Genomic DNA, 20,805 nt, shown 5'->3' on the forward strand with positions numbered 1-20,805 from the left:
ATGACCCTACAACTTATTCATATCTTCTAACAATAGCATAGTTTGGCCATGTGTTGGATTGATCATCAATCTTGGTTAATCGATCATTCTTTATATTTTTGACATGTGCACTTTTGGTTCATCAAGCATTAGCATATGTTTATTGATTATTCCAGTGCTAGTTTGCTATATGGATTTTTGAAACATGGGAATTTTTTATCCTGAGTGATTCTTTATACTTCAAGTTTTTAGAAGAATTGGGCTGCTCTCTTACATAGACTGAGTATTTGATTGATTCAATTCTTTAGATCTTGATTTTGGTGTCTCTTGAAATAAATGTATCTGAATACTAGATTTATAATCGTTAGCTCAATTAAGTTTTGTTATCTTCAAAATCAAGAAGAGAGTCAACGCTTGGTCAACATATCTCACAAACCTACTTGGTTTCCAAATTGACTTTCTTTGCATCATTTGAGTTTCAAAGTATGATAATGCCAAAAGTATTGTTCCAAATTCGCACTATTACTACCTTTCCTTGGATTGTGTTCCTAAAGCCCCTTAGGTGCACCACTATTGGCCATAGCTAGCCGATTTTGTGGATTTTAATTTTTTGTTTGTTTTTGCTTCATGGCTTCCAATGGAACTAAAGTCAATTAGGGAAATATGAATGTTTTCCTTCAAGAAAAACATGTTTATATTTTCCTATTTTATGTTGTTCCTTATTAATCTCAATAGAAGATATTAAATTTTAAAGGGTTTACAATATTAGAATATCTTACATGGGCATATATATGGTAATAAATAAGTATAATATTAGAATATATGTTGATTTATTTTACTATTCTTATTGGGTGGGTTAAAATAAATACTCATAAGCTGAGTTTGGTTAATACTTAACCAATTAACCCACATGATCAACATGAAAACTTTTGGTACTTACTTGTAACCAAGGAAAATAGTCCCAGAGTATACTTTTCTATTGTCCGAAACTTGGAATGTAATAATTGATAATTTATATATTTACATTGTATAGGAGTTCTTAGCTAAAGTTGTGGATAGTGCTCGAGTATTCGAGCTACTTGAAACTCTTGGTACATATCTCTTCTATGTTTTATTATTCTTTTGTGTTATGTTTGAATCATTTGAATTATCACATGAAAAAAGTGTGGCTTGTGAAGAAAATAAGGGCACTAGACCACAAGTTGGTCAAATAGTCTTGAACACGAATTATAAAAACATGGATCAGACTACATATTTAAGTAATTTCAAATTTGATCAATAAGTTGCTCAACAGTCTCTTGCAAAGATGATTATTCTCCATGAATAACCATTCTCGAATGTTGAACATGTTAGGTTTGGGGAGTATTCTAGTAACTTCAATCCTCAATTTAAGGCAGTTTGTAGGAATACTATGATTGGAACAAATTATTTTATGGGTCCTTGGATTTTCATTATTTGGTACGTGTTATTGGGCCTCAAGCCCATTTTAGTTGCAACTATTGTGTCTCTTTGGTTGAGACATTATTATTGAAGAAGGACGTCTCTGTTGTTGATTGTTATCAATATTGGAGATTCTGATGAAAAAGAAATCACATGGTGGCCCCAAAATATTATCTTTCGAGTAATTACCCGTTACCCCCCTTAATTGACATTTATTACTCATACTATTTAAGAGTTCGAGTCCTATAGAGGGATATGGTGATGGAAGAGTTTTATTACACTTCTGAGCACTGCGTATAGACCCACTACCTACAGAAGATAAGAGTGTGTCCTACATCCATCATGAGTTATAACTGGAGTATGGAACGATGTCATACGGCTTGGAGTGATTCTACTTTTACTTATCTTATGCCAGTTGGGCTTCATGGAAGAGACCACCAATGTGAGGGGGAGTGTTGGAAGATATGGAATAGTGTCATTTTATACGAGAAGATCCTATACACCATTTGTAGCAAGCTGGGAGTTTTTAATATTCTCTCACCCCCAGCTTGAGGGGGAGTGTTGGAAGATGGGCCCAAGCCCACATGACCAAGAGATGTGGAAGATGGGCTCAAGGCCCATAGGCTCACACAGTGATGGCCGGATGGCAAATAAAGAGTCATCTCATAGAGATAACATTGATGTAATAAGGTTAAAGTTTTAGGGGTATTATTATAATATTCTAGGATCATTAATCTATAAATTGAGTTTTAGGGGAAAGGTTAGCACATCAAGTCCATAACCTCTTCTTCCTCTTGTTTTCTCCCAATGAGTGTCCCTCTCCTTTTCTCCATGAGATAAATCCATAGAATCTTGAAAATCAACTAAGGGCGTATGTGTAAAAATCTATGGTGGTGAGAAAGAGAATTTCTATAAAACTTTAAATGCTCTCTAATTTAGGATGAGTGTTATTTATGATATGTGGACTTTTGGACAGACTTAGGGATATATATCACTCATTGCTCACTATACTCATGATGATTGAAAAATATAAAAAGGGCTTCTCATCATTCACATGTGGATCTATTTATGAGCCTATATTAGGCAAATTGCTTGAGGAGAATATTAAGAGAAAGTTATCTTCCATTGTTTTAGATAATTGCTTTAAAAATGATGCAGTTTGCATGATAGCTTCAAAGACTGTCTTAAAGACAAAGGGTTTCTTCTTTTAAGTGGTTCTTTTTCCATGTGAGATGTTTGTGCCCATATATTGAGTTTGATTGTGCAAGATGGAATTGGTGAAATTGCACTGCACATTAGTAGAAAGTGTGTGAAATGGTGTCAAGTATGAAATCCTCGATTAAAAGGGCTCCTCTTAGAGATGACATAAAAAGATGATTTTTTTTAGCTTGGGTAGGCATACCAGAAAGAAGAAACATTTCTTCAAGTAGTAATAACAATAATAAAACAAAAAAAAAAAAAAAAATCCTTGATGAAACTCTCATTTTGATATAACACCTCTGATTGATTTATACACTACAATAGTAGTAGAAGTAAAAATGAATTACCATCTTTTTCTCCTATGACAACAGATTTAAATTGCAAAAAGAATGAAATGAACCACAAATTCAATACCTAAAGAAGATGATCAGAACCTAAGCCCATTCCTATCTCTACATTCTTCAGTCTTCTTCACCTACTTACCAGACTCTTCTCTCTCCTAATTCCAAACATATCGTCTCTTCCTTTTCCTGATCTACCTACATTCTGTTTGATTTCTCTCTCCCTCTCTTTGCCCCCTCTGTACAAAAGGGAAAAAAAAAAAAAAAATGAAAACAACCCAACAGAGACCCTTCCATACTTTTTTTTTTTTTTTTTTTTGTTTTTGTTTACTCGTCTTTGCCATTCTCAACATCATCCCTCGTCCCTACATTTTGTAATCAACCAGCAAGCGGTTGCTGATCTCGCCCCCATTGATGATGGGGTTGTTCTTCCTCACGAACTGTGGAGTAGGCGCAGGTTCCTTTTGCCCCATTTTGGTCCTCATCTCCAGCACCTTCTTGTGCGAGTTAGAGTGCAGCGACGCCAGGAACGTGGGACTTGCTGCTGGCCTGTATTCAGGGTAGAGGCGACCCGATTTATAGCGAACACCACAAGCATTGCAAAGCGTCTTGGGACCCATGGGGCCTGCTCGCCACTGAGGTGTTTTCTGGATCTCACAATGCATGCACTTGCGAACGGTGTGAGAGGGAGTAGGGGTTCGCTCGGACGCACCGGCATCTTGCAGCGTCGATACAATCTTCTTTTTCATCTTCTTTTGAGTAGTATTCTCAGGTGGCTGAGATTCCGCGAAGTCTTCCAGTTCGGGAGGATATTCGGAAGCGGTGAGGAGCAGCGGGGCAGGAGCGGAACCGGTGGTGGTTTCGGAGGAGGAGGTGGAAGAGAAGAGAGGGAGAGGAGGGCGGGGATTGAAGAAAGCGGGTCGAGGGCGCTTGCTACGGGCACGGCCAGGAACGACCGTGTCAGGACTGAGGGGCATGGGCTTGCCATTGCAAGAGCTGCTCTCCAGGACAGACACCGGACTCGAGACTCGGAATTGCGAATCCTTGTTGTTTTGGTTCTCTTCCACCGCGATGTTTCCAGCAGAGAAAGAGTCCTCCACAAATGTCGACAACCATTCCAGCTGATCAAGATCTTCGCACTGCTGCATCAAGAAAAGAAAATAAAAAATGAGAGAGACGAATAGAGCGAGTCGACTCAGTAATTAAATTCATAGACAACGTGACTCGTTCACTCGCGCCAGCAACAAGTCCGAAGACTTAAATCAAAGGGGACGTGGCATGTGACTAAATTATCTTGCGGTGGGCCCAAAAATGATGTGTCTTAATCACGAAGAAAAGATAATTAATGGAAAAACTAATGGAAATTTCGCTCTTCAAGCAATTAAAACAAACCACTTGGGGTTTTTAAAAATCTTGCTCACAGAAACCGATAGTGAAGGGGGGTTTTTGAAAGACAAGGTTTAAAATTCAAAAGAAAACGATGCCGTGAGTACCGAGACAACTCCAGCAAATGCAATCCATCTGTATCCCACGGACGAGGGTGGCGGCCTCCAAACACCAAACCAGATAATAAAAAATGACTGTCATCTTCTCCGTTCATGTTCCCGGCAAAACCAGTCATGATGCCCAATCCCCCACACTCGCGAGCACTTCTACCCATAGAACTACTAAAGTCTCGAATTAATTACTCGACAGGGATAAGAAATTATATACCAAACTCTATTTTCAATCATTCATTTCATACTGTGAGCAGGAACAAAACAAAAGGTAACGGCCGGTAAACTTACGGGAACTGAAAGTCCGGCGGCGAGGTCGTCTTCGGTACGTAGGCTGCTACCATGGCCGCTGGAGAGAGTAGAGTCGGAAAAATTAACGCCGTCATCCGGGACAACAGTGGATAAAGCGTTCGAACCATGGTTTTCTCCTAAAACTCCCGCTTCAATGTCCACGTTCGAAAAATCAAGTAAATCATCGATGTGGTCGAAGAAATCGCCACAGACATCGGTATCCAGCTCTTCCCAAAAGCCGGTTCCGGTCATCTTCTTCTTCTTCTTCTACTCGGCTGGCTGCAAGGGGGAGGGCGGCAACCTTTCAAGTCTCTGAAAATTACAGGTAGTAAAGAATGAGTTGTCTCACTGGATATATTTACTTAATGCAAAAGACACAATCTTCCAACGATTACGTGTTCAACTTCTTTACAGTTATAAGCAACTGGCGTTGCATGAAAGTAAAACGTCCCCGCGTGGACCCTACCCTACACGCGGTGAGGTGCCCATCAAAGTTTTTTTAACTTTTTGCGCCACCCACCCGATGGTGGCTCCGCCACAGGCAAGAAGACTGCCCCCGTCGGTGGACTTCATTTGTATGGCCCTGATGCTTCTTAAAAAGTTTCGCATTCATAATTTCATATCGACCGGCAAAAAAGCAGTTTCCGGCAGGCTTGTTTTAAATTCTTGTGTTGGACGACGACTATTCTCTACTGGATACCCGACGGTGGCGATTTCTTCTCAAATTCACAACACAATAGTGGCGCCTCGGCTGGACCCTGGCGCGCAATTGTGAAGAAAAACGGTAAATGAAAGAAATTTCTTCAGTTTCAAAAGAACGGGTCTCTACTCGGTAAGAAATTTCGAAGAGATTCAATTTTTAAAAACCTGAACAAGTCAGCAGGCAGCCCAGCAAAGGCAAATTATTCCGCTTTGGAATTTTGTTAGATGATCATTTCAATTATTCCGAGGAAAAAAAAAAAACTGAAATGACTGTCTGGGAAAATTCTTTCTCACAGTATGTTGTAAAATAGTTAAGATTTTCATTTTGAAGTATAGGCAAGGAGAAATCATTGCAGAGAGGAGAACGACGACGGCCAAAGCAAGAACGACTGGGTGGGCATTTTTGAAATTGGAGCATTTTTCTCTATAATTTCTAGAATAGACCGGGGAAAAAGCGAGGACTTGTGTGTGGAACAAAAAAGTTCTACGGGAAATCGACAATCAGGATTCTAAAACTCACTTCGATGGAGGAAATTGTTAAATACTGGTAGCATACCTTGAAACAATTGGCTAGATGGAGCGCTTTTCTCTCAGAAGATAACTCCCCTGGTTTTCCAAGAAGGGAAAAAATGCGTTATTGTGAACAATTCGGAGGGGAAAACGGTGGGCAGGGCTGCGGAAACGAAGCGGGAAACCGAAACCCCAGTTCTACAGAGAACAGCGCGAGATGCCGGGAAAATTTCTAATTTGTTAACAAAAAATGCTCCTGAAAGCTTAACCGAAGCGAAGAAGAGAACGAATCGTCCTGTCTCGCGCGCAAATGACGAAGTGATCACACGCGCATGAGTGAAAGGCAGGCCGCAATGCAACAAAAACCAGAGTAGGAGGAGAGGATGAAGACAGAAATAAACCCGGTTTCCCGCACGATATCGGTGAAGCTAAGCGGAAATGCAAGGGTGAACGGAAACTAAAACCCCGACCGACGAAAACACCCTAATGAAAAGAGGCACAGGCCTCAATACCAAAAACGCGACAGAGCAATGGGAAATGCACCAAGGTTGCACGCTACCCAAAAGCTCAAAAGGAAAACGAAGCCTCTGCCACAAAAACCCTAACCTTCCCAAGCGGAATGCTTCTGAGAAAAGTGATGAGAAGCTCGTCTGAGGGAGCCGAGAGCGCTTCACAGAGGAGGTGTTAGAGGAAGAAATATTAGAAAGAGGCAAATTAGAGGAGTGAAGTGAGGAGAAACCCTAAAAAAGGAGAAGAAAAAGAAAGCCGACGGTACTCTGTGTCTCTCTCTCTCTCTCTCTGCACTACACTTCTTCAGGTAGGTGAGCCTCCCCCTTCATTGCTAGCTGTCTTTTTACAATCCTCACTGTCGTCACCTTGAAGCCTCCTGCTCACCTTTTTCTATCCTACCCTTTCGAAGAAAAAAAAGGGTCCTACCCACCGCTCGCTGTTTTTTTTTTTTCCTCTCTTTAATCTCCTCCCTCTTCCCCTTTCCCTCCTTTCTTCGGTGAAAAAAATAAGCTGCAAGTACAGCGACGGATTAAAATGTACGCAAAGATTGATTAGATGAACAGACAGAGAAGAAAACACTGGGTTACTGATTTCTCTTCTCTGAATTCGTGGCCGTGTTTTGTCCCGTTTTCGGTTTTGAAAACTGCAGAAAGGCATTTATATGGAGGACGATGGATCCGTACTTCAACGGCCGCCGTTTCAAGGTTGTACTTTTACCGCGGCGTTTTTTAACATGCATAAGAGGTGAGTGAACTTAAAGTCGACGCTTCCCTCCGCGCCACGCGTCTCCTTCACAATACACAGCTGCGATCTAAAATCTACGTATACTTTAATTATTAATCAATTTAAGACGAATTTTGTTAGGAATTCCCGATTCTCACCCTACCACGTTCGAAAAATTACACAGATCTTGAGGGCATTAAAGTAAAAGTATAATAAACAATTATCCAATTAAATTATTAAAAAAAATTAAAGTGACGGCCCAGCGGAAGGTATGCCACCAGAAATGATGATCCCTTGGAGAAGACTCTCCCTCCCCCCACTGCCAAGTACTCAAAAACGCACAGAACTTCTCCCTTTAAAAGAAGGCTGATTAGAACAAAACCGGTTCAATTAATCGGGGTCAATAAAATAGTGGAGAGTTGACGGTGGTGTTTTTGATAGCTCAACATCAGTGAGTCAATTAGGGTTTCATTTCTTCCCTTTAAAGGGAAGAAAAGTTTTAAAGGTGGGGGGTGATGATTTGAATAAAAATAAGGCCCCATGTGACCAAGTGGTCCCACACCAGGGGACCGCATACGATCTTATTTTCTAAACCGCAGATATAAAATAAGATAAACGCAGTCTTTATTCATCACACGTGGGGCCACACAGTCTTTAAAGTTTGGTCTCTCAAAAATTGTTACGGTGAGACGTGACATTAATGTTGCATGAAAGAGGAGGGTCTTCCATACAACAACAACGGTCTTAAATGATGGGTAAAAAAAAAAAAAAAAAAACATGTGGTTGGTAGGGTCGGGTGTTTCTATCTCACTAACTAATAGGTTGTTAAATGAAAGTGCAATTTGACCTTACTTAACGTGGCTCTCTCACCGATTTTTAATTCTCTAGAGATACCTCTTTTTTTGTTCTTATTCACCACTGTGAAAGGCCCTTTTCACCGTCCATGACCAAATAGTGTCACATTCCGGAGTTTGTTACTCAACTGTCCCGTTAAGCTCACATCGCTGTTACATTTCCGGCGATAGGACCCTCGCCGGTTCGACGGTGGAAAGGTTACCGGAGTGCGCGAAAGACGGGAGGTGATCTCTGCAGCGTGCTTTCACGTCCAACCTCACGTACCCACATTCCCATGAGGGCCCACGGCACGTCGCAAGCGTCGGCAACGAGAAGTCGAGATAGATAGTTGTCCGCACGTGCCTTTCCTATGACGCACTAGCCAGCTGTTGGGTCCACAGAGGCCCAGTTGTCCACCTTTGCCAGCTAAGATCTGACATTGTCACGCGGTTTGTTACTTGACGTGGACTTTTTATTTTTTATGTTTTTGGTAATCGAATAATTTTATTATTACAGACTAATATATTTTCCTAATTACTCCGCCGACAGGCCGGCACGTGCGAGTTGAGGAAACCGGATTTGCAATGTCCCATGCAAAATTAATCCGAGTCGGCGCCGTGTATTTTTGACCAGCACGGCTACGTTGCTTTAACGGTCTCCATCTTCTTTTTTGGTTTTATTTTTATTTTTTTTTGAATTATTTGGAATTGAAAATAAGACGGGTTTTGTCGTGGTGTAGAGATGCTGAGCTGTTTTGATGGCTCGTGAGGAGGGGCACGTGGTTGCATCCGAGTGCGGAGCGGACGAGAAGTTGATATTTTTCTTTTACTACGACTACGTGAAGTGAACAAGTATTAAAAAAAAACACTCTCAGATTGCGGGCACCGAAAATAGAGGCGCGAATCGTGTTTCAAATTTTTCTTTTGCATTTTCTTTTTTGTTTTCTCTCTCATTTTGATGGGTATTTAAAAAAACTTCTTTCGGAGGGCGAGTTACGTTGGTTTGAATCTATAATCTGAGGCAGCTTGCTTTCAATTGCAATTTGCAGTCGTCTTTGGCCGATTTTGACTCACATGGTTGTATAGGGAATAAGACGATTGAACAGACGTGCAAGCCTTACTCTCTCCCTCAAGGTTACTTCAAATATCCATTCCTTTTTTATAATTCTGCACGTATTCATCCATTTTTTTTAGTCAATTGCAGATATGTTGTCCCCTCAGTCGCTCGCGCTCCACTCCTTGCTCATGCTTCTTTCTTATACTTTTGTTTTTGGTTGGATTTTCTTGCTTTTTTTAATTACAGCTACCATGCCTTGTATGAATCTTCTCTTGAAATTATGCCTGCCCATGTGAGATTTCAGTAGTTCCACTGCTTTTAGTTCAAGTGAAAGGTTGTCATTTGTCAGGAAGAAATTCGTTGTGATTCCAATTACAGAAACAGATTGGATGCCTTTGATTGTTGATTAGTTTTCTTGGGTTTATATCAGCGTCTTTGGTCATTCCTCACATGTTTGCATCTTCTTTCATGTGCCTGAGATGGGCAAAAGCAATCCCTTCTGATCACTTTGTTTATTGGTTTTTATACAGTATCTCGTTTCAAATAATTGGTTAAGACTGGACCAGACGCAGTCCAAGTGTTTGTATAAAAACGTCACCGATCTCCTCTGTTGAGTTTTCCAACCGGGAACCTTGCCATGGAATGGTTTTGTTGATCATTAAAATAAGGGAGTTTTGGCCTTGGGATCGTCGAACAATGTAGTTTAATCAGTCCAGTACATGTTGTAGTAGTAGTAGTAGTAGTAGTAGTAGTACCTCTTCTTCCACGTACTGGGAATCTGGCTATCAGCTGCACATTACTATTGGGTCTGGTCAGTGAGAAGCTTCCCTCTCTGCCTCTGCTTCACATGATCCCAGCTTGAGAGAGACCGAGAAATGTTCACTGCCCAACAAAATGGGAAATGTAATAGTGAACATTGGGGAGGAAGCTACTGATGTAATGACAGATTAACTAACATTGTTCTCCTTATTCTGGGGCAATTGTAGCCGACAGTGGAGTCTGGTCCAAAAATACCAACATGAGGAAGGGGATAGGAAGATTCGTCTCTTTCACTTTCTCCTCGGTCATTAAAGTCGATTAGACAATTCCAACTTGGAAAACCTAAATTACAAATTAGGTGCCATTGAGAACCCCCGTTTTCGTCTGATGGAGAGACCACCATCATGACATGAAGTAGCTACTTTGAAACTATTTGTGGCTTTGTCTGAATTGGCTGCAGGAGACATTGGATACCCGAGTGAGATGGGCACATTGGACATGTTTTTGCAGAAGCTAGGAGGGATCTGGGACCCAAGACTTTGTCTCATTCCTTGGCTAAAACTTCAAGCAGAAGAGACATTCGATTATTCATAATGTATTAAGTCCACTCAGTGACACTGGTACGTCCTCAAATCCGTCCAAAGATTGCTCAGATTTTCTCCAACTACATATGCTTTCTGCATAGGTAATTAAAGGTCTTTTTGTTGATTGCAAAGTAGTTAATCATCTTCAAACAAAATCGATGGAGTTTGAGTTAACAAAATCCATTATGAGCTAGTGGTCATTAACATCTTTCCACATTTTTACTTTAGATCTAGTGCTCACTAACAATGTTTTAATTATATTGCCCTCATCATGTTTTCTATTAAATAGCAAAATTATATTTAAGGAGAATTGCTGTGACCTTCTTCACCTACATTATTTTCTTTTTAGTGTCCATGCCATTTTTTTTATATTTCATTTCGGGCATGTTAGTGCACCCGGAGGGTAAGTGAAAGTGTAAGTGGTTACACTCTCATTTGCCCAAAACCGTTAATGTGTGAAACCAGAGGAAAGTGAAAGTGAGTGAACCGGTCCATTCACTTTCACTCTTTCCTGTGTAAAATGAGTGAATCAGGATTCTGACCCAAATCCTGGTTCGTCCACTTGAACTCGTGTTCGACGCTCTCTGTTGCATCCGACTACTCGTTCTCTCTGTCCTCTCTTTGCGTCTCGACCTTCTTTCTCTCGGCTTCTTTCTTCGCGCTCTTTGCTTCCCTTCTCTCGCATCTCGCTCTTTGCCAGTTGTTGGAACCTTGTCTCAGCGGTCACTGTTTCCCGTCTCTTGTGAAAACTTCTTCTCGGTCAAAACCTCACTCGGCCCTCTCCCCTTCCCCTCTCTCGCCTCTCGCTCTCTATTTCGCCTTCTCATGTCTATTGCTTGTTGTTGGAACCATCTTGGCCCTCTCTTTCCCCCTCTCTCACTCTTTGCTCGTTAAGCTAATAATTTTATTTTTATGTAATTATATTATTAATTTATACTATATTAAAATTTATCTTATGTTATTAATAAAATATTATTTATTTATTTATTTATTATTGTTATTACTATATTAAATTAGTGATTTAAGTGTGATAACTAAAATATTGTTAAAGTAAACATTTGATCAAGTATTTGTTTAAATATTCTATTTTTATAATTAATTAAACTAATAATTTTTAATTTATACTACTTTAAAATCTATCTTATGTTATTAATGAAAAAAATGTATTTATTAATTATTTTACTGTTATTACTTTATTAAATAAGTGATTTAAGTGTGATAATTAAAATATTGCTAAAGTAAAAATTTGATCAAGTATTTAAACATTATAAAAGTATACATTTTTGTTTAAGTATTTTATTTTATAATTAATTAATACACTAGTTAATTTTAACTCGTAATTATTTTATTAATTTATACTAAATTGTAATATATCTTAACTTATTAATGAAATATCTTATTTAATTAATTATTATATTAATATATTTTAATATTACATTAAATTACTCATTAAAAAAGTAATGTTTAGGTTTATTATTTGTTTAGTCATATGATCTATTGAGGTATATTATAAAAAAGTAACTTATTCTCTTATTTACACGTATTTTTTTTTAGGCTCTAACACTTGTAAGTGTTTTCTAGTGCATTTTACATCTACCACAGTAACCCAAAACTGTGATTAGATTTTCATTTCACTTACATTAGGTAATTCACTTCCCTCTGCCCCTTTTTCTATTTACTTGTTCCTCTTAGCAAGAAGAAACCCATTCTAGGCACCTATTGTTTATTTATTTATTTTAATTTTTTATATAATACATTTAAATAATCATAGCTATTATTTTATATGTTGTACTATATTTGACAAGAAATTGAAAAAATAAGTATTATAATTAATAGATATTCATGATCTTAATTATTAAAAAATGATAAAAATATCTGAAATCTTTTGGTACATATTGTGTGTACCATGTTGAATATTGGGTAATTTAAGTTTACAAGTAGGGGTGGCATCGAGCCGAGCCGAGCTCGAGCTTCAACATTTATTTAAAACATTTCAAAAAATACATGTCTCCAGTTTGAGCTCTAACGTACATTTAATTTTTTTTCAAAAAATACATATTAAATAAATTATATATAAAATTATGCATACATTTTACATAAAATTAGGTATGACTTCTACTTAAAATTAGGCATAATGGTAACATCGAATTGTGCTGAGATCGAAACTTCTAATGTTTGAGTCGAGTTTGATTTAAATATTTCGAACTCAAGCTCAAGCCGACCCGACCCTAGCCTCGAGCCTAAAATTGTAATTAAGCTTGAGCTCTAGCCGAGTTCGAGCTTAACCTACATTTTATACTCTACATAAAATATATGTCAAATAAATTATATATAAAATTATGCATACATTTTATAAAGAAATGATAGGGGAGGTGCGGGATTGAATCTTAATAATGGATTAGAACGCATTAATATTTTTTTTTTACCCCAAATATTTTCTAGCTTATTTTGTAATTTTTGAATCTGGTCATAAATTTACTATGGCCTCCTTAGTACTCCTGGTTGAAAATTTATATTCTATAGGATACATATTTAAAAAAAAACCTTTAAATAAAATCATATTACTATTAGTGACTTACTAAAAAATTACAAGAAATTTTTGAAATTTTTTTTAGGAAAATTAAATAGACTTTTTATTGCCTCTTTTAGGGAAATAAATAAAAATTAATAATCAATCTAATATATTACTATACTTATCGATAAATTTTTAATCAAATAAAATGTTAAACACAAAATTGTTATGAAAATTGTCTCATGCTAAAAGTATTACAGCATCAATTGTCAAATATTTATTCAAAAATTTTCTATATAGTCTTGGTAGGAAAATCTTACTTAAAAAATTATATAATTTTTGTAATAAAAATTTTTAATTAAAAAAATATTTCAAAAAGGCATGAGGTATTCAGAGTCCCAAGAAACGTATTTCTACTAAAAATATTTTTTCAATATTTATTAAAAAAACCACTAATAGTCCCTAGAATTTTATGTTTTTTACTTGTTTGTGATCTCGCACGTGTGCAATCGTCTTCTTGCGGAAGGAAAAACTCCAATGGCACTCGAGAGGAATTTTCGTAGGAGATGGTTCGGTCAAGCTCATCTCGTTAACTCAAACGAGTCTATATCTGGATCTCGAACTCAGTTCGAAATTGAGATAAATTGAATTGAACCGAACCAAAACTGAACCGAACTCGAGCCGCTCGCAAACCGGCTAGATTCAATGCCACCCCTACTTACACGTTGACACAAGGAAGAAAAAAAATCTAAACAGTATGAAAAAAACATTTAAAATTATTCAACATTATTTGCTTCATAATTACATATTTTTAAAATAAAAATATAGAGAAATAAAAGAATATCGAAGGTATACCTATTTTGCAATGTTAATACGTGTTAGAGTTTAATTGGGAAAGAAAAGTTGGAAAAAAGTGAAAACTTGATTTATCATAAATCAGGTGGAAAATGCCACCACGACTTAATTTATATGTACACAATAAATTACAAATTGAAAAAAAATTATTAATTAATATTAAATATTTATAACTAATAATTATTTTTAAATTATATTTAGAATCTATACTATTGAATATTTATTATGATGCTAATCTGTTGAAAAAAAACCAATTTAAGTGGGAGATATTATATGAAAGTGCCTGCAGCTGGAAGAAAATTGTCAAACCAACTATGTTCATAAGCTGAAAGGAAGACAGATGTAATAAAAGATATAACCCTCTCTTTTGTTTCTATTCCTCTTTTCTAATCGTTTACATTGAATAAAGCTGTATAAAAAGTAAGAAAAGGTCCTGCATGTGTATGATGGATAAAGGCCAAAAGCTGAAGAACCTTTTGTTTTTTTTTTTCAGGACAATAAATAAGAACACCTTTATACCCTTCAATTTTCAGACCTTGAGTTTTGAACTCCTCCTTTTAGAGGTTACAAGAAGAAAGATGGATGTGACGATTAAAGGAATCGCCATTGCCAGTCCAACTACCTTCCAAGGATAATTACCAAGCTCAATCATGTAGTTTTTCTGACTTCTCTCTCCTGCTTTCCCCTGCAACAAAATGCTTGTAAGAACTCACACTGTTCAACACACAAAATTTCCAGATCCTAGTCCTTTCCAATAAGCAGATTTTGGTATTAACTGGTGGAGTCTTGATGATGCACCAAATTTCTAACTTTGAAGGTGTGACCAGATAAATCATACATTGTCAAAATTTCCTTTGCAAAAAAAAAAAAAAATTGTAAAAAAAGAAAAAACTTAACTAGAAGAAAATGATAACATTAATCAATCACCCAATTCTCTTTCCAAACAAAATAATTCCAGAAAATGAAAAAAAAAATCTAAGTAAGTTATCTGGGAGGAATAAGAACAAACGAAGTTTTCCTTACCTTAGAATTATAGGAAAAGAAAAAGTGTTCACATTTGAAGACAGTATTTTTGTTTGAGCGACCTTGTCCTGGTCTTGTGTATTGGTCCATTTAATTGGCGGCTTTAACATATTTTTAAAAGTGTCAATTTGCAGTCCATTAGAGGTACAATTCTTTGTTTTCATCTTGTAAGTAAATTTCTGAAATCCACCTCTCAGTCAAAATCAAATAGAATTTCCATATAGTGCACTAAATGAAATGAAGGCTAGAGGTTTGATAAGGACTAACTTGAATCAACTTCCGCTGAAGATGCTTCTGCTGCTGTGAAAAAATATCTTGTGCATGCTTGTAAAGCTCCCCATCAAGGCTGTTTAGGGAAACAATTTGCTTAAGAACTGTCTCAGGGACTGCACGTCTTGCCTGTCAAAGTGTCCAAAGTAGAAAAGTTATCAAGTATAGTAAAAGTAATCAGAAGGATAAAACTCTTCACTCCATGTTATTTGGGGTACAAAAGTTTACCTCTTTTGAAAATTTTGCAGGAGAGATTCTTTTCAAAGAAGTAGTACGACGGTTTGCCTGAGTTTTTCTCAGACTTGATATACAAACTTCATAAGCTTCCATCAACTTCACTACTGTCATCTGTCAAGGATGTTACTAAAAAAGTAACAAAAAGTGCAGGGGATTCTTCAAATAATAGAAACTCCAGTTAAAAGCAACAGAGATCTTACATTTTCATCTGAGGAGAATCCTATTTTTGTTGAAGGAATTTCGCTTGCCTCTTGGTCATTGATGCTACTCTATCATCAAGCATGGTGGTAAGCAAAAAGCCAAAAAAAATTCTTTTATTTTTTGAGAAAAATGAGAATTTTATACTGCTCATCTTACCTGCAACAAGTTCCCAATATCAGGCTCAGGAACTAGAAAGGAAGAGTTTGCTTCTGCACCAAAGTTAATTGATGTAAGAAATACCTTATGTCTTCAAGAAGATAAAATATTGTGCTTACATTCCTAGGCATGAGCCATCACACACCATAGATGCATTAGACTAGAGAAGGTGCTACCTGATTTGTTACTAAAAGCTATCTCAGTAGAAGAGATTAAGGTCTCCTGCATGGAAAGAACTTGGGTCCCCACCATATTTGCAAACATGGTAGCAGATTCTTTATGTTCCTCAGTGAGTCCAACATATAACATATCATCCAGTCGCTTCTGATAGTATTCATATTCATTGAGGTGTTAGACAACATATCACTAGTTTCTGAAGGTCGTATAGAGTCTTTGAATCATTGATTCCTTAAAAAAAGACAAAAAGACGTACCTTTGCAACATGAAGTACATGCTTCCCTAGTTTAGGATATTTCCTTACACAATGACGAACTTCGTGAGATTCATCTAGGTAAGAGTTGTTAGTCAAGCCTGCTACCTGTTAAAGAATCAGAATGAAAATTATTATTTTTACATGGGCTTAAAAAAGGAAACATATAGATTCAAACAGATAAATAATAATCCAGAGATAGCTGATGATAACAAAGATCTTTCATCCTACTTTATAGTCTCGAAACAAAGTGAAGTTATCACAACTACAAAAAGTTGACCTACTTACCTGAAAAGTGGCTCCATTGTGAATGATATCATGAGCTATAGGATCATTGATGAACTCATGTAAGGGCATAACAATGTCCTCCATGTTGTACGAGTCATTTAGGTTGCTTATGTCTCTAATACTTTTATGCTTCCTAGCATCCCTCTGTCAACAAATAAAACAATCACATAGTAGACAGTGCAAGTGGAGGGGAATAATGTTCCATGCTAGCAGAGAATGAAGCAAAAAATGATCTAGGGGAAACCATGCAACATATCTATATTTTGAAAAAAAAAAGATGCTACCAAAGATGCAAGACAAGAATAAGTAACATAAAGTAACTTTGCAGTAATATAAAAATATACATACCCGAGCAAAAAGGTCCTCTCTCATCCAAGGAACCAAATACTTCCAGGGCCAAATATCCAAAGTACTAACTCCACGGGATTTAGAGCGAAAACGTTTGGTCATTTGAGTAGCTGAAGTTAAGTTTGGATGGACTAAAAACCTTGCAGCAACCTCTACAGAAAATTCATATGTGCTAAAAACACGATCAACAGGGTTTCTTAATATTGTGACCACTGAAGCCTTCTGCTTGGGCAGTTTAGTTGTCATGCTATAGTCATCATGAGTAACCATTAACCGGCAGTTTGGCTTGCTGCAAAGGATCCAATACAAGCACTTAGAGGTTTATTTGGCACAGTTTAGACCGACAACAGTTGAAAAATGTAAGAAATTACAGAGCTAGATTCTCCTAAGGTAGCTGTTAAGATTGAGTTTGATTCCATCCCAAAATAATTGGTTACTTAAGAGACCTATTGCTTAACCTCATAAAGCAATATTTTTTTCTTAACATTTATTTATGTGGGACTAGTCCCACTAACACTCCTCATCATGTCCAGGCTTACACTAACGGATAACAGAGATAATCTACAAAATCAATTGGGTACAGACTAGGTACAAGTCCTTGTCGATATCTTGCTTTGATACTATGTTGAGATTGAGCCCTGTTCTATCTGCAAAATGACTAACCACTTACGAGGCCTATTGCTCAAACTAATGGTTTTTCTTAACACTTATCTATATGGGACTATTTCTATTAACAATATCCAACTTACGATGGAATTGATCTATCAGTTATGCAGATAATGGTTCAGTAGATGAACTTATTTGAGAGAAGCCACAAGGCTATAGAGCTTCAGGAGAAAAGTAAATGAAGAGCTCCTACAAACTCAACAGCCTAAAAATATGTACTGGTTGAATGTCATCAACTGGAGAGTTAAGCTTGTTCACTAGAACATTTTCAATTTTCACCATCCAACAGCTGATCCCGGTGATGGAAGATGATCCAAGATCCACATTTTAAGAACATTTGGTGTACTTATTATTTTCTATTGGCAAGAAGAAAAGGACAAATTCGCATTGGAAAAAATGACATATAATTCTCCCAAAAAAAAGACATGTTTCAATCATTTTGGAAATAGGTTGACAGGAAGCTTATAATGCTTGATAATATGAGACAACTGCAACTATGTAATGAGGTTTCAGTTTCCCAAGTAACCAACCACCTTTAATGTTCATTATCTTTCTCGCTAAAGCAATCAGCCACCTATATCATGCCACCAGAGTGGGGCCCTCCTGGCAGCATGTCAAAACAGACAACATGGCAATAAAAATAGCTCCTTTCTTTAAGCTGTTGGAATGGTTCTCAGATATTTTAAAAAAAGGATATAATCAGAGAATGATACCAACTGAGCTGTACGAAGGTGTAAACAGTTTGGCCCCAATGGTGTATTAGCATCAGATTTGGTTGAGCCTAAACCTTAAAAATGCCCATATGTTAGACATGGATATGATAGAAGATAACAACCAATCAGATATTGACATCTTTCCAACTTAACATTTTGACTCATTTTAGTATGTCTGGAGGTTGAAAGTTGCCCTTGGTAACAAGAACTTCATTAGGATCAAAACCCAAGGTCAAACCCTTGAAGTACTTTTTTATGGTCAGATACGTTGAAAAGAGTACATAATACCTCGGATCAAACCGGAGCTTGTCATATGAACGGGGGCATTCCTGATCACTGGTGTAAAGTTTTCTGAGAAAGCTGTCAAAACAAGAAGGAAACTGTCAATCAACTGACAAAAACACAAAACAAAATTGATAAGTGAAAAGCAAAAACTTTACCAGTGGAAATAGGTACGTCCTCCAGTACGCGGGATATGAAGAAAGAACAATAAATCACGAAGTGTTAATTTGTCTCCTCTGGGTCCATCAGCAAGGGCGGTATTGGCCCAATTCGTCACAGTGTTCTCACAGTATTTGAAACCAATTTGAGACTGAACTTTGACTGGAAATGCACCAACTGGCAGCATAAAAAATGTTGAGGTCTGTCATTGTATTGGCTTTTAAGAGGATGAGAGAATTCAGAAACAACATATGATTCTATTTCATTCAGGTTTGAAATGTAATAGTTGATTCTTTCATCTCAAGACCAGAAAAATAGACTAATGACGATTACAGATGATAAAGTTTCAAAGAAAATACAGTGGCAGTTTAACACCATACTATTCTACTTTCCGGAAATTTATTTTTAAATCAAACACCTCATAGTGCATAGCAATTTGTGGACAAACGTGACACTGGCAGAAACCAGTTGCTCCCTTTAGGAGAAAAAAAGGAGAAAATTGAACAATGGAAAAGGTTCAACAGAAAAGATAGTTTTTGCCTCAAGCTTTTCTAAAATCAAAGAACAAACTTGACAATCATTGCATTAAAAAGGAAAGCAAAAGAGGATGCCGCCTCCAAAAATCCACAAAATGAGAAAGAGCAGGAATCTAATGATACATACCCACTATAAGAAGCAACAGCAAACCACTCTTAATGCTAGAAACCATCCTCGCCTTTTCTCTCAAGCTACTGCAAGGAAATAAGAACAAAAAAAAAAAAAAACACTCTATTAGACAAAGCCAAGGAAGAAGGTACAAACTAGATATGGACCTAGGCCATCATTCTCTTCATAGCGAGTACATAAATAGCAAAAGGAGCCAAAATAATGCAAAATACGCATAAAAAACATCGAAATGTCCATTGAGCAGAATAAAAATTAAAAAAGGCACATAAAATAAAACCTTTATATACGGAAAAGAAAAAAACCTCAACTAACACAGAACCCAAACCCATTAATATAATGGTAGCAGCGTTGAAACTCCTGATGAAAGACCAATAACTTTAGAGTCAACATAAAAGACATGAAGGGAACAAATAGATTCGAAAGTTCGGGTTTTTTTTGTTTTTTTCTGAAAATAGGATAAGCATATATTAAAAAAGAAAAATAAATTCGAATGAAGGTAGCAGAAAAAAACCTGCCGTTTAACCATAACAAAAATTGAGGTTCCCAACTCAGACATGAAACAATCAACACTCAAAATATCCTAGTGAGAGAAACAAAGACTACAATGAAAAAAAAAAAAAACAGTTGCCGAAGAAAGCTTCAGACAGATAAATAAATGCATAAAGGAAATTTCGTACCAGCAAGCACAGAAAAATCCAAAAGTATCGCTTAACACACTCGTTAAGATAGGACTTTAATCCCCTCCGAGCAAACATCAATAAAAATATAGCGGTTCAACATAAGCTCATTACCGACACAGAACAAAAGTACGGAATCCACTGAAATTTCCACCAAAAACCAAAACAGCATAATTCAAATAGCATCGCTTCCAAAGACAACAAAAAGCAACGCGACAGAGGATTCAGCGAACGGAAAAATAAATCCGAAGAGGGGTATTGGCCTGCCTGTCCAGAAATTCGAGATCTTTTGCTCATTAATTCGCGAGGGATGGCCGAATTGCAGCAAACAAACTCGCAGTCCATGGAAACACACATGCCGCCATTCGAATCTTCTCTTCAACGCTATGAAAAAAACCTTGTAGAGAGAGGAGGATCGGTTGAAACAATTCGCATATCCTCTTCTCTCTTCACCACCCCTCTCTGGCCGTTCCGTAGGACGCCGATCGAGAGATCGAGCGAAGGAAAAGCTTCGAATTTACATGAAAAACGATGCAGAAAAGGAATAAAAACGCGGTAACCCAGCTAATGTGCGCCTTCGTGCGGCTAAGTACAGGTTCTGTGGCGGGGCGAATTGAGATAGTGGTCCTTTAAATAAATGTCAACGTTGGTTCTTCAAAGCTGACCTGTCAACCATAATAAAAAAGGCAGACGTCTCGGAGGAAATCGTGGCCGGCCGATCATTCTTATTCCGGGATCTTCGCGTGAATCGTTTTGCTTGACCTAAGTTTTTTACCCAATCATCCATCTCTGTGGAGGCCACGACGGTGGTTCAACTCTGATCAACTACAAAGCGTCAAAATAGTTAAAGACTCTGCATTCTTTATAGACTAAGTGGACTTGTTGAGGCCTTTTCTT

The 20,805-nt window shown here is 37.3% G+C and overlaps 2 protein-coding genes across 6 annotated transcripts; both read right to left on the bottom strand.

Annotated features, from left to right (window-relative positions):
- Positions 1 to 2,861: 2,861 nt before the first annotated feature.
- On the bottom strand, positions 2,862 to 6,906 carry LOC137950412 (GATA transcription factor 8-like). Of its 5 annotated transcripts, XM_068796872.1 has the most exons (4): positions 6,006 to 6,837; positions 5,268 to 5,505; positions 4,748 to 5,059; positions 2,862 to 4,102 (listed from the first exon to the last, which is right to left on the bottom strand). In XM_068796872.1, exons 3-4 carry the CDS (start codon positions 4,997 to 4,999, stop codon positions 3,326 to 3,328), a joined length of 1,029 nt encoding a protein of 342 aa, XP_068652973.1. In that variant the 5' UTR covers positions 5,000 to 5,059; positions 5,268 to 5,505; positions 6,006 to 6,837; the 3' UTR covers positions 2,862 to 3,325. The 5 variants fall into 5 exon arrangements, with proteins under 5 accessions (XP_068652973.1, XP_068652997.1, XP_068652980.1 ...); XM_068796896.1 differs by lacking the exon at positions 5,268 to 5,505 and having other exon boundaries at positions 2,862 to 4,099; positions 6,006 to 6,906; XM_068796879.1 differs by lacking the exon at positions 5,268 to 5,505 and having other exon boundaries at positions 6,566 to 6,837.
- A 7,229-nt stretch (positions 6,907 to 14,135) lies between these two features.
- LOC137959920 (protein-tyrosine sulfotransferase-like) lies at positions 14,136 to 20,527 on the bottom strand. The gene is made up of 13 exons (XM_068807343.1): positions 20,176 to 20,527; positions 19,229 to 19,296; positions 18,565 to 18,742; positions 18,413 to 18,484; positions 16,746 to 17,034; positions 16,398 to 16,541; positions 16,113 to 16,217; positions 15,856 to 16,003; positions 15,680 to 15,732; positions 15,523 to 15,591; positions 15,314 to 15,433; positions 15,083 to 15,214; positions 14,136 to 14,477 (listed from the first exon to the last, which is right to left on the bottom strand). The coding sequence occupies exons 2-13, from the start codon at positions 19,272 to 19,274 to the stop codon at positions 14,322 to 14,324; spliced, it is 1,512 nt and encodes a 503-aa protein (XP_068663444.1). The 5' UTR covers positions 19,275 to 19,296; positions 20,176 to 20,527; the 3' UTR covers positions 14,136 to 14,321.
- Positions 20,528 to 20,805: the final 278 nt, after the last annotated feature.

Source organism: Aristolochia californica, unplaced genomic scaffold, assembly GCF_029961685.1.
Source record: "Aristolochia californica isolate CCGP_79_NKW_82.1479 unplaced genomic scaffold, dmAriCali1.0.hap1 SCAF_1, whole genome shotgun sequence".
Classification (NCBI taxonomy): Eukaryota; Viridiplantae; Streptophyta; class Magnoliopsida; order Piperales; family Aristolochiaceae; genus Aristolochia; species Aristolochia californica.

Excerpts from the sequence above, each read along its gene's own strand:
- LOC137959920 (XM_068807343.1), bottom strand. The coding sequence starts at position 19,274 with ATGGTTTCTAGCATTAAGAGTGGTTTGCTGTTGCTTCTTATAGTGG. Across the intron at positions 18,485-18,564 it reads GGACGTACCTATTTCCACTG|CTTTCTCAGAAAACTTTACA; the intron begins GTAAAGTTTTTG and ends TTGTTTTGACAG. Across the intron at positions 14,478-15,082 it reads TTCAGCGGAAGTTGATTCAA|GGGAAAGCAGGAGAGAGAAG; the intron begins GTTAGTCCTTAT and ends ATTTTGTTGCAG.
- LOC137950412 (XM_068796879.1), bottom strand. The coding sequence starts at position 4,999 with ATGACCGGAACCGGCTTTTGGGAAGAGCTGGATACCGATGTCTGTGGC. Across the intron at positions 4,103-4,747 it reads CCGCCGGACTTTCAGTTCCC|CAGTGCGAAGATCTTGATCA; the intron begins GTAAGTTTACCG and ends TTCTTGATGCAG.